At 57.3% G+C, this 11,543-nt stretch overlaps 1 protein-coding gene across 5 annotated transcripts; it reads right to left on the bottom strand.

Annotated features, from left to right (window-relative positions):
* Positions 1–256: 256 nt before the first annotated feature.
* NPL (N-acetylneuraminate pyruvate lyase) lies at positions 257–11,336 on the bottom strand. 5 transcript variants are annotated; one of them, XM_055121882.1, is made up of 12 exons: positions 11,118–11,336; positions 8,459–8,532; positions 8,266–8,353; positions 7,348–7,405; positions 5,454–5,529; positions 5,014–5,106; positions 3,565–3,719; positions 3,429–3,475; positions 2,670–2,754; positions 1,046–1,085; positions 628–687; positions 257–521 (listed from the first exon to the last, which is right to left on the bottom strand). In XM_055121882.1, exons 1-12 carry the CDS (start codon positions 11,183–11,185, stop codon positions 337–339), a joined length of 1,029 nt encoding a protein of 342 aa, XP_054977857.1. In that variant the 5' UTR covers positions 11,186–11,336; the 3' UTR covers positions 257–336. The 5 variants fall into 5 exon arrangements, with proteins under 5 accessions (XP_054977857.1, XP_004613851.1, XP_054977858.1 ...); XM_004613794.2 differs by lacking the exon at positions 628–687; XM_055121883.1 differs by lacking the exon at positions 2,670–2,754 and having other exon boundaries at positions 340–521.
* Positions 11,337–11,543: the final 207 nt, after the last annotated feature.

The following is an 11,543-nucleotide window of genomic DNA, read 5'->3' as shown; positions in this document are numbered from 1 at the left end:
TGAAATAATGCCTGACCTGGGGCTTGTGTCTCGGTCCAGACTTTTTGCCCCTTCACATAATTCAGGATCATAGCCGGGACTTCAAATGCGTGTTGAGGCACCAGAGTGTTTGTTGGTGCGGTTTGCCTTGTGCAAGGCCAGGCGGGGTTCAACCCCTGGCACCCCGCCTGCTCCCCCGACTCCCTCCAGGAGTGACCCCTGAGTGCTGCAGGCTGTGGCCCAGAGACCCAGAAGCAAACAAGTAAAATGCAGATTGATGAGACTTTTATTGACTTAGGGTAAGGCTCCGGTGGGGAAAAAGAACCAGGGGGAGCAAATAGCTTCCAGAAAGAGCCGCTAGCCACAGGCCTCTGCACTTCCGTCCTTGGCACCCGCCGAAGGAAGGAAATCTAAGCTCTTCAGCTTGGCTTCGGCGAGACGGATGAATTCGGGAGAGGCCCTTTGCAGGGGCAGCCGCGGGGGGCCCATGGGGATCCCTGACACCAGGCTCATGATTGCTTTGGTCTGGGCCACCCCAAAACCTAGAGGAGATAAGACACGAGGCCAGTCACCAGGGCTGCAAACGTCCCCGAGAAGCGACGTGACCTTGGGCCGAAGAAACAGCACTTGGGGAGGGAGGGTGCTTGCCTTGCACGTGGCCCACCTGGGCTCGATCCCCGGCATCCCGAGCACCGCCAGGAGTGATCCCTGAGCGCATCGCCGGGTGGGACCCAAAAAGCCAAAACAAATAGGAAAAAAAAAAAAAACAGAAGAAAACCCATCATTATTCCTGAGTTACTCGGGGGACCCTATGGGATGCCGGGGATTGAACCAGGGTCGACTGCATGCAAGGCAAATGCCCTCCCCGCTGTGCTCTCACTACAGCCCCAGAGATTTTTTTTTTTGTGTGGACCTCCCAAGCTAAGGACCATGGGACCCCAGGCATCACCTTCCAGCCAGCTGTGCTACCCCCTACCCCTGACAGGAGAACATCACTGAAACACAAAAAGTGTTGACAGGGAAGCTGGGACGGCCACCACGGTCCGGGACAGAGCAGGGAACTTACCCAGCTTGACGACGAAGTTGACAAACCTCTGGATGCAAAACTAGGACAGAGCAGAGGAAGTTGAAGTCAGTACCCCGAGGTGGAGAATCTGAGGTTCAATTCCCGCCCCTTGATTTTCCTCGGGGTGTGGAGGGATGGAGAAGGGATGTAGGGGATGTGGCACAGCAGGGAGGGTGTTCGCCTGGCACGCGGCCGACCCGGGTTCGATCCCCAGCATCCCATAGGGTCCCCCAAACACCGCCAGGAGTGATTCCTGAGTGCAGAGCCAGGAGTCAGCCCTGAGCATCGCCGGGTGCGAGCCAAAAAGAAAAAAAAAAAAGAAGAAAAAGCATTATCAAAGCCTCCACCATCTGATTGGTCTGCTTCCCCCGGTAGCGATAGGTGCTGGGTGAAAGAGAGCACCCCAGGGTCAGAGGTCAGCGAGGCAGATAACAAAAGCATTATCAAAAGTGATGTGTAGGGGCTGGAGCAATAGCACAGCGGGGAGGGCATTTGCCTTGCACTCGGCCGACCTGGGTTCGATTCCCAGCATCCCATAGGGTCCCCTGAGCACCACCAGGGGTAATTCCTCAGTGCAGAGCCAGGAGGAACCCCTGTGCATCACCGGGTGGGACCAAAAAGAAAAAAAGTGATGTGGAATGGATTTTGTTTCTCTGCAGTATTATTTTTTCAGTTTGGGGGCCACACGCAGTGATGCTCAGGGCTACTCTGGGGTCCCTCCCAGCGGTGTGCTAGGCCTGGGGTTCTTACACAGGAGGCCTCGAGCTTCTCCCAGACTGATTAGCGTCAAACTCTGCAAATGTCCTTCCTACATGACTATGATTGCAGCCCTGAGAGACGAATCATGTGAGACCAGTTGTGAGAACTGGAGAAGAGAAAGAATTTTTTTTTTTTTGCTTTTGCCTTTTAGGTCACACCTGGTGATGCACAGGGGTCACTCCTGGCTCTGCACTCATGGCGGTGCTCAGGGGACCATATGGGATGCTGGGAATCGAACCCAGGTAGGTCGAGTGCAAGGCAAACGCCCTACCTGCTGTGCTATCGCTCCAGCCCCCGAGAAAGAATTTTTTTCCAGGCACTGTCTGTAGCACTGTCATCCCATTGTTCATCGATGTGCTCGAGCGGGCACCAGTCACGTCTCCATTGCGAGACTTGTTGTGACTGTGTTTGTTTGGCATATTAAATACGCCATGGGTAGAAGGGGAAAAAAGGCCGGGAACAGCAAATCACCTGGTGGAGGGGGGTGGAGTTGGCACAGCCTGTGCGTGAAACCCAAACATGAGTAACTCGGTAATTCACGGTGATGAAATGAAGAACAACTAATTTCTTTCTTTCTTTCTTTTTTCTTTTCTTTTTTTTTTTTTTGCTTTTTGGGTCACACCCAGGATGCTCAGGGGTTACTCCTGGCTCTACACTCAGGAATTACCCCTGGCAGTGCTGGGGGACCATATGGGATGCTGGGAATCGAACCCGGGTCGGCCGCGTGCAAGGCTCTGGGGACCCTATTGGATGCTGGGGATCGAACCCGGGTTGGCTGCATGCAAGGCAAACGCCCTCCCCGCTGTGCTATCACTCCAGCCCCCAACAATTTTTTTTTTAATTCAAAAGAAAGAAGGAAAAGAACCTGGTAATTCTGTGCAGAGGAGAAATCCTTCCGCTGGAAAGCCTCCACCATCTGGTTGGTCTGCTTCCCCAGGTAGTTATAGGTGCTGGGTGGACGAGAGGACCCGGGGTCAGAGGTCAGCGAGGAAGCTCTATCCAGACACCCCTCCCGCTTCTCCCTCTAGGGGGCGAACTTGAGCTGGCGGCAACATAAAACAGAGAGAAAGGAGAGAATCTCGGGGCTGGAGGGTGAGCACAGCCGGGAGGGCGCTGGCCTGGCACGCGGCCGACCCGGGTTCGATCCCCGGCATCCCATAGGGTCCCCTGAGCACCGCCAGGAGTGATTCCTGAGTGCAGAGCCGGGAGTCAGCCCTGAGCATTGCCGGGTGGGACCCAAAAATAAAAATAATAATTAAAAAAAAAAGAAGAAAGGGAAGAATCTGGCCATGAGGTTCAAAGGGGGGTGGAGGCAGCTCTGGGCTGAAGCAGCTTTGAGGTCGAGAACCTAAACTCCAGGGTCCCCACATGCACCCGGCGTGCTCCATGCAATTCTGCTCTGTGCGTGTGTGCGCATGTGCGTGCATGTGTATGCATGTGTGTGTGCATGTGTGCGTGTGCATGTGTGTGCACGTGTATGCGTGTGCATGTGTGTGCATGTGCGTGCACATGTATGTGTGTGCACGTGTGCATGTGTGCGTGTGCATATGTGTGCACGTGTATGCGTGTGTGCATGTGTGTGCATGTGCGTGTGTGCATGCATGTGTGCACGTGTCCGGCTCACCTGCCCACTGCTCCGGTGGCCCCCAGCATCAGGGCGCTCAGCAATTGCTGCCGGGGAACAGAGAGAAGGTTCAGGCGGGCGGGCCGGGGTCGGGAAGACACGGGCCGAGCCGGGAAGGGGGGCGGCAGGCACCCACCTCATCCACCCCGAACAGGAGGGCCAGGCGCTGGTTCTGGTTCTGGTTCTGGTCCACGCACTGCCCGAAGTCCAGGAGGTCTGTGTCGCTGAATTTCAGCCCCTGGAAGCTGGGGACCCTCTCCTGGATCCCGTCCAGCAGGGACTCGGCACGAACTGCCCGGAGTGGGGACTCGTGAATCCCCTCGGCCCGGGACGGCCACGCGGCAGTTTCTAGAACCTCCGAGGGCAGCTGGGGGCCGCCGGGCACCCCCTGAGCCCGAATCCTGGCGCTTCAAAGCCTGCTCCCTTGCAGTGCTCAATTCACCCAGCCCTGAGGACCAAACACCCTCCACTCCCCCACCCCCACTTTTCTGTCTGTTTCTGCCACATTGGGGACCAGGCAGTGACCGGGATCGATCCCCAGGGCTTCCCCCGTGCCAACCGTGCGCCTCGCCACTAATCGGTGTCTTCTCGTTTTTCTTTTTTTGCTTTTTGGGTCCCACCCAGCGATGCTCAGGGCTGACTCCCGGCTCTGCACTCAGGAATCACTCCTGGCGGTGCTCGGGGGACCCTATGGGATGCTGGGGATCGAACTTGGGTCGGCCGCATGCCAGGCCAACGCCCTCCCCGCTGGGCTATGGCTCCAGCCTCGTCAGGGGATGCTCCTGAGGTCACTCCTAGTGCTGTCCAAGGGACCAGAGAGGGTGCTGGACGTCAGACTGGGTGTGCCACCTGCAAGGCCAGTGCCTTAACCCTCCAGTGATCTCTCCTGCCCAGAAATGGGGCTTAAAAAAAAAACCAATCTAAAAGGTTCCATTGAGGTGCCAGAGTGATAGCACAGCAGGGAGGGCGTTGGCCTGGCACGTGGCCGACTTGGGTTCGATCCCTGGCATCCCATAGGGTCCCCCGAGCACCGCCAGGAGTGATTCCTGAGTGCAGAGCCGGGAGTCAGCCCTGAGCATCGCCGGGTGGGACCCCCTCCCCAAAAGCAAATCAAAAACAAAAATCTAAAATATTTCATCGAATGCCAGCAGTTTTCTGGGAAATGGAAGAGCAGGCAGGCCGTTTGCCTTGTAGGTGGCTGACCTGGGTTGGATCCCTGGATTCCTGAGTACCGAGCCAGGAGCAATCCCTGAGCACTGCTGGGTGGGGGTCCCAAACAGACAATCTTCTTGGGGCTGGAGTGATAGCACGGGGAGAGGGTGTGGCCTGGCACGCGGTCGACCCGGGTTTGATCCTCGGCATCCTATAGAGTCCCCCGAGCACCGCCAGGAGTGATCCCTGAGCACAGAGCCGGGAGTCAGCCCTGAGCATCGCCGGGTGGGACCCAAATAGCACCAAAAACAAACCCAAAAATAAACACAATGTTCTTGATGAGTGGAGTGGGGTGGGGTGGGAGGGCGCCCGGGTGTTTCAGCACGGCGGGCTGAGGAGCGGGTCGGGGGGCAGGAGGGGGCGTCAGACTTACTCTTCACCCCGGTGATGGCTGGAATATGGTAGTAGTAGAAGGGCAGCGTGGGTGCCGCGGAGGCCACCTCCTCCAGGAAGCTCACCAGAGCATCTGCGGGGAGAGGGGGAGGGGAGATGCCCGACTGCCCTTGGCAGGCTCAGGGGAACACTAGGGGGTACCAGGAACTTAACCCAGGTTGGCTACATGCACAGCAAAGGCCCTAACCACTGTGCTATCTCCCCAGACCCATTTTTTTTCTTTCTCTTTTTTTTAGAGGGGGTGTCCCACCCGGCAGTGCTCAGGGCTGACTCCTGGCTCTGAACTCAGGAATCACTCCTGGCGGTGCTCGGGGGATCGAACCTGGGTCAACGCCCTCCCCGCTGGGCTATCGCTCCGGCCCTGAGAGTTGTGAAATCCTCTGAAGAAAGGCCAGAGGAAGGGGCCCCGTGCGCAGGTACCTTTGCTCCTGGGCTTGAGGAAGAAAGGGGCCATGACCGCGATGCCGTCAGCCCCGATGGCAGCTGCATGTCGAGCCTGTAAGAGAAGAAATGAAAGAAGAAATGATGCTCAGAGAGTCCCCACGTCACACTCTGCCTTCTTCACTCCAGCCGCCAACAGTGGTGACCACGGCTTGGAGCCACCCCACGCTCCCACCCTGTCTGGGGGTCCCTGAGCTTGTTGACGAGGGGCACGAAACTCAGGAAAACATGCTGCAAGGAGAAGCCGGAGCGAGAGCACAGTGGGGAGGGCATTGGCCTGGCAGGCGGCCGACCCGGGTTCGATTCCCAGCATCCCATAGGGTCCCCCGAGCACCTCCAGGAGTGATTCCTGAGTGCAGAGCCAGGAGTCAGCCCTGAGCATCGCCAGGTGGGACCCAACTCCACTGCCCCCCCCAAAAAATAAACGTAGGAACGAGAAGGTTCTTTGGGTCCTGAGAGTATTTGGGACCAAGCCTTTTCTGATTCTGGGGTGCCAGGAATTGAACCCAGCTCAAACCCTTCCCCGACCCCTCCTCTTCCGGCCGCACAGACTATACCTAGGACAAAAGACCCTCGAAATACTCTATTTGGGACTTAGCATTTCAGCTGTTTTCTCGCACTCCTGGGCCAATCCTTTTTAAAAGGTGACTCTTAAATTTATTTATTTCTTTAGGCTTTAGATTCCACCTGGCGATGTTCAGGGCTGACTCCTGGCTCTGCACTCAGGAATCACTCCTGGCGGTGCTCGGGGGACCGTAGGGGAAGCCGGGGATCGAACCCGGGTCAGCCTCGTGCGAGATAAACGCCCTCCCCAGCTGTGCTATGGCTCCGGCCTCAGTTCTTTATGCTCTGAACCCACTTTCCAGGGTGCTTTAGGGCCACGGAGGAACCAGTCTTTTTATTCTGGGCAATAGAGGTTGCCACATGCTTCTGCTATCCTCGAAGACTTGACTCTCTCTCTCTCTCTCTCTCTCTCTCTCTCTCTCTCTCTCTCTCTCTCTCTCTCTCTCTCTCTCTCTCTGACTCTGTCTGTCTCTCTCTCCAGCTCTTCCTTATTGCTCTGAGCCACGGGCCTGATCTCCAACATGACAGCCAGTGAAGAACAGAAATGAGAATTGACTTGACCTTCTGCATAAAAATGGGGTCCCCAAAAGGTAAAGGGATATTCTTTTTTTTTTTTTTTTTTTGCTTTTTGAGTCACATCCTGCAATGCTCAGGGGTTGCTCCTGGCTCATACACTCAGGAATGATTCCTGGAAGTGCTCAGGGGACCCTATGGGATGCTGGGAATTGAACCCGGGTCAGCCGGTTGTGTGCAAGGCAAATGCCCTCCCCGCTGTGCTATCACTCCAGCCCCCAAGGGATATTCTTGATTGATTTCAGTATTGGTATTGCAAGCCACAATGACCAAAAGGAGAGAGAGGGAGAGAGAGAGGAGAGGGGAGAGAGAGGGAGGGAGGGAGAGAGAGGGAGAGAGGGAATAGAGAGGAAGAGAGAGGGGGGAGAGAGAAAGAGGGAGAGAGAGAAAAAGAGAGAGAAGAAGAGAGAGAATGAGGAAGGAGGGAGGAAGGGAGAGAGAGGGACAGAGGGAGAGGGAGGGGAGAAGGAGAGGGAGGGGAGAGGGAGAGGGAGAGGCAGGGGTGGGGGGTGACGGGAGGGACCCTGGGGACTCTGGTGCTGGGAAATGTGCCCCAGTGGAGGGACGGGTGTTGAAACCCTGTAGGACTCACACCCGACCACGAACAGCTCTGTAAGGGTCTGTCTCAAGGTGATTCAATAAAAAGGTTAAAAAAAAACCCAAAACGGGCCCCACCCCCACCCCGCCCGGGGCCTCCAGCAGAAGCCCCCTCACCCCACCCGCCCCCCACACACACCAGTTCCTGGGACTCCCTCAGGCTCAGGGCGCCCACGTGAACGACCACTTGGTCCAACCTGCAAAGCGGAACACAGAGGGGCTGACCTTCAAGTTTAGGGACCAGAGCCCCCCTCCGCAGCCTCCTCCCCGCCCCCCCTGCTCCCCACCCACCCACCCTAATTTCTGTCCATTCATTTCAAGGTGATTCACCCCCACCTAGGAGGGCTCAGTTTAGTTGGGACATGGCTTTGCTTATTATTATTATTATAATTATTTTGCTTTTGGGTCCCACCCGGCGATGCTCAGGGCTGACTCCCGGCTCTGCACTCAGGAATCATTCCTGGCGGTGCTTGGGGGACCCTAGGGGATGCCGGGGATCGAACCCGGGTCAGCCACGTGCCAGGCCAATGCCCTCCCCGCTGTGCTATCGCACCGGCCCCCTCTTTGCTTATTTCTAATAAGGAACCGCTTCCCGGGGGCTGCTCAGGGCGCCCTGTATGGTGCCAAGGATCAAACCCAGGGCCGGCCACATGCCAGGCAGGGGTCCTAACCCCCCTACCAGCCCTTTGGTCCAGTGTTCTGGGGGGAAAACGGGGGTCTAGGGCGTCTCTTCTATTGATGCTTGACTGGGCATTAAGCAGTGCTGGGGCCATCAGGGGGTCCCCTGGTGGTGTTTTGGGGGACCAGAGGGCGCCTCCATCCCCCTATTCCTGCACGACCCCCCTAAACCTGCCCCAGGGAAAACCGCCTTCCTTCCACCCCACCACTAGGGGGCGCTCGTGAGCGACACCCCCTACCCCCGGGGGGCTTGAAGATGGTTTTGCAAGACCCCAGCCGCAGGGACCAAGCTCCAGGCAGCACGTGGAGGGCTCAGAACCTTCCAGAGAGCCGGGAAGGGGACCCCGGGGTGGGGTGGGGGGTGGGGAGCTGGACTCACTTGTTCTTCCCCTGTGTCACCCACTCCTCGGCCACCAGGCGGCGCTCTGCCAGGCTCAGAGACAGTCCCTCTCCCGTGGTGCCGTTCACTGGGGCGGGAAGAGCAACAGAGAGGGCATGGCCAGGCTGGACTCCTGGCTCTGTGCTCTGGGCCTCTCCCAGGCCCCGAAGGACAAGCTCCGAGGGCCACTCACCGAACACGCTCTTCACGCCCTGCTCCTCGACGAGATAATCCACGTAGCGGCCAATGACGCGGGTGTCCACCTCTCTGGGCGGGCGCGGGACAAAGATGGGGAACATTTTATTTTATTTATTTATTTATTTATTTATTTTATTTTATTTTATTTATTTTATTTTAGCTCTTTGGGTCCCACCCGGCGATGCTCAGGGCTGACTCCTGGCTCTGCACTCAGGAATCACTCCTGGCGGTGCTCGGGGGACGCTAGGGGATGCCAGGGATCGAACCTGGGTCAGCCGCATGCCAGGCCAACGCCCTCCCCATTGTGCTGTCGCTCCAGCCCCGGGAACATGAATATTTTGACTGTTTCACTTGGCCAGCTTGTGCCTGTGTGTTCACACAGACCTTCTTGGTATTTTTATTAATTTTTGTATTTATTAATTTTATTTTCTTTCTTTTTTTTGGGGGGGGTCCCACCTGGTGATGCTCAGGGCTGACTCCTGGCTCTGCACTCAGGAATCACTCCTGGCGGTGCTCGGGGGACCCTATGGGATGCTGGGGATCGAACCCGCATCAGCTGTATGCAACGCAAACACCCTCCCCGCTGTGCTATTGCTCAGCTTTTATTGAGCACAGAGTCAGGAGGAAGCTCTGAACACAGCAGGGTGTGGCCCCCAAGCCAAAAAAAAAAAAAAAAGAACAAAAATAACATTCTAGGGGCTGGAGTGATAGCACAGCGGGTAGGGCGTTTGCCTTGCACGCGGCTGACCCGGGTTCGAATCCCAGCATCCCATATGGTCCCCTGAGCACCGCCAGGGATGATTCCTGAGTGCATGAGCCAGGAGTGACCCCTGTGCATCGCCTGGTGTGACCCAAAAAGCAAAAAAAAAAAAAAACATTCTAGTGGCCAGAGCGATAGCACAGCAGGGAGTGTGTTTGCCTTGCACGTGGCCGACTCGGGTTTGATTCCCAGCATCCCCTAGGGTCCCCCGAGCACTGCCAGGAGTGATTCCTGAGTGCAGAGCCAGGAGTCAGCCCTGAGCATCGCCGGGTGGGACCCAAAAAGCAAAAAAAAAAAATAAAATAAAAAAATAGAAAAAAGATGCTTCCGTTTTCCCCTCTGGGTTATCAGGCTCCACTCAACAGTGCTCAGGGCTACTCCGTGCTTTGTGGCCAGTGGACCTTGAGGCACCAGGGATCGAACCCACGCCTTGAGCATTTGGGATTGAGCCCGGGGTACAAACTCTCTGCAGAGCCACTTGCAGTCAGAGCTGGTGGGAAGGTTAACAGGGCAGCCGCCGGCTGGCCCAGTGGGTTCTGCAAACACCCCCCACCGCCCCGGAAGTGGGTCCTGCGGGCTCAGGAGGTCACGAGTCTGTCCTCAGCTGCCCTGCAGGAAGGGGACACGCAGAAAGCACTGACTCGGATCCAGATGCGTGTTTGAGCACTGATTGAGGAACCCACTTGCCGTCTCAGCAAGTCTTGGATGAGTCCTGGGCCAGTGCGATTTTTTTTTTTTTGTCTGTTTTTCTTTTTGGGTCCCACACGGCGATGCTCAGGGCTGACTCCCGGCTCTGCACTCAGGAATCACTCCTGGCGGTGCTCGGGGGACCCTATGGGATGCCGGGGATAGAACCCGGGTCGGCTGCGTGGAAGTCAAACGCCCTCCCCTCTGCGCTATAACTCCGGCCTTCTCTCTTTCTCCCTTCCTCTCTTGCCCTCTCTCTCCCTCCTTCTTTCTCTCTCCCTCTCCTTCTCTTTCTCCCTCTCTCCCTCTCTTTTTTTAATAAGCAATTAATTCACAGTTTATTTATTTATTTATTTTGGTGGGGGGTTACACCGGCCTTACACAGGGGTTACTCCCGGCCCTGCACTCAGGAATCACTCCTGGCAGTGCTCGGGGGACCCTATGCGATGCCGGGGATCGAACCCGGGTCGGCCGCGTGCCAGGCCAACGCCCTCCCTACTTGACTATTACTCCGGCCTTCTCTCTTTTTCTTTCTCTCTTTTTCTTTTTTTTTTTTGCTTTTTGGGTCACACCCAGCGATGCTCAGGGTTAGTCCTGGCTTTGCACTCAGGAATTACTCCTGGCGGTGCTTGGGGACCATATGGGATGCCGGGGATCGAACCCAGGTCGGCCGCGTGCAAGGCAAACGCCCTACCCGCTGTGCTATCACTCCGGCCCCCCTTTCTCTCTTTTTCTCTCCTTCTTCCTCTCTTGCCCTCTCTCTCCCTCCTCCTTTCTCTCTCCCTCTCCTTCTCTTTCTCCCTCTCTCCCTCTTTCTCTTTCCCTATTTATTATTATTATTATTTTGCTTTATTTTTAGGGGGTCCCACCCAACAATGCTCAGGGCTGACTCCCGGCTCTGCACTCAGGAATCACTCCTGGCGGTGCTCGGGGGACCCTATGGAATACCGAGGATCGAACCCAAGTCGGCCGCGTGCCAGGCCAACGCCCTCCCCGCTGGGCTATCTGGCCCCTGGAGCACCGTCAGCCGAGTCACTAAATTCAGGCCAGGGGTGACTTTCAAGAGGACACACCTGCTCCCCACCCTCCAGGCCTGAGTCCCACCAGCCCTGTTTTCCCAGCTCCGGACCTGCTCTCTAAGGTGGAGTGACAGACCCCCGGGGGGGGGGGAGGGGGCCGGACCTCGGCGGGTCTCCGGGACAGTTACCCGAGCTCCGTCATGGGCGTGAGGGTGGCGGCCACCAGGCCTTGCAGCGGCTTCTGGGCGGAGGCCATGGAGCGGTGGACGGTGACTCGGAGGCCGCAGAAAGGACCGAGAGACCCTCCCGTCCCCGGGGCCTGCTCATTAATGATGAAACCCGGGGACGAAGTCCGAGTGTGGGGCGTCTGCAGCCAGGGTCCGGGGAGGCTGAGTCTGCAGAGCGGCTCGCTGGTCTCCGCCGGGGCAGGAAGTGAGGTTTGGGCCCAGCCCAGAGAGGGAGAGGCGGGGCCAGAGGGACCTCACGGGGGCCCCCCCCAGGGGGCCTCAGACCCCCCCTGCAGGGAAGAGGAAGCAAGTTCAGGAAGCCAAAGGTCGCTGGCATGGAGGCCCGAGCGATAGCACAGCGGGGAGGGCGTTGGCCTTGTACTGGGC

This window comes from Sorex araneus, chromosome X (assembly GCF_027595985.1).
Source record: "Sorex araneus isolate mSorAra2 chromosome X, mSorAra2.pri, whole genome shotgun sequence".
NCBI lineage: Eukaryota > Metazoa > Chordata > Mammalia > Eulipotyphla > Soricidae > Sorex > Sorex araneus.
The sequence above is the reverse complement of the archived record's forward strand: the minus strand, read 5'-3'. Positions and strand labels throughout refer to the sequence as shown.

Bases quoted from the DNA above. Each gene is read 5' to 3' on its own strand.
- NPL (XM_055121882.1), bottom strand. From the start codon at position 11,185: ATGGCCTCCGCCCAGAAGCCGCTGCAAGGCCTGGTGGCCGCCACCCTC. The intron at 3,720-5,013 runs GTAAGTCTGACG...CACTCCGGGCAG, and splicing joins AGCCATCACCGGGGTGAAGA to TTCGTGCCGAGTCCCTGCTG. The intron at 688-1,045 runs GTAAGTTCCCTG...CGATGCGCTCAG, and splicing joins CAACTTCGTCGTCAAGCTGG to GGATCACTCCTGGCGGTGCT.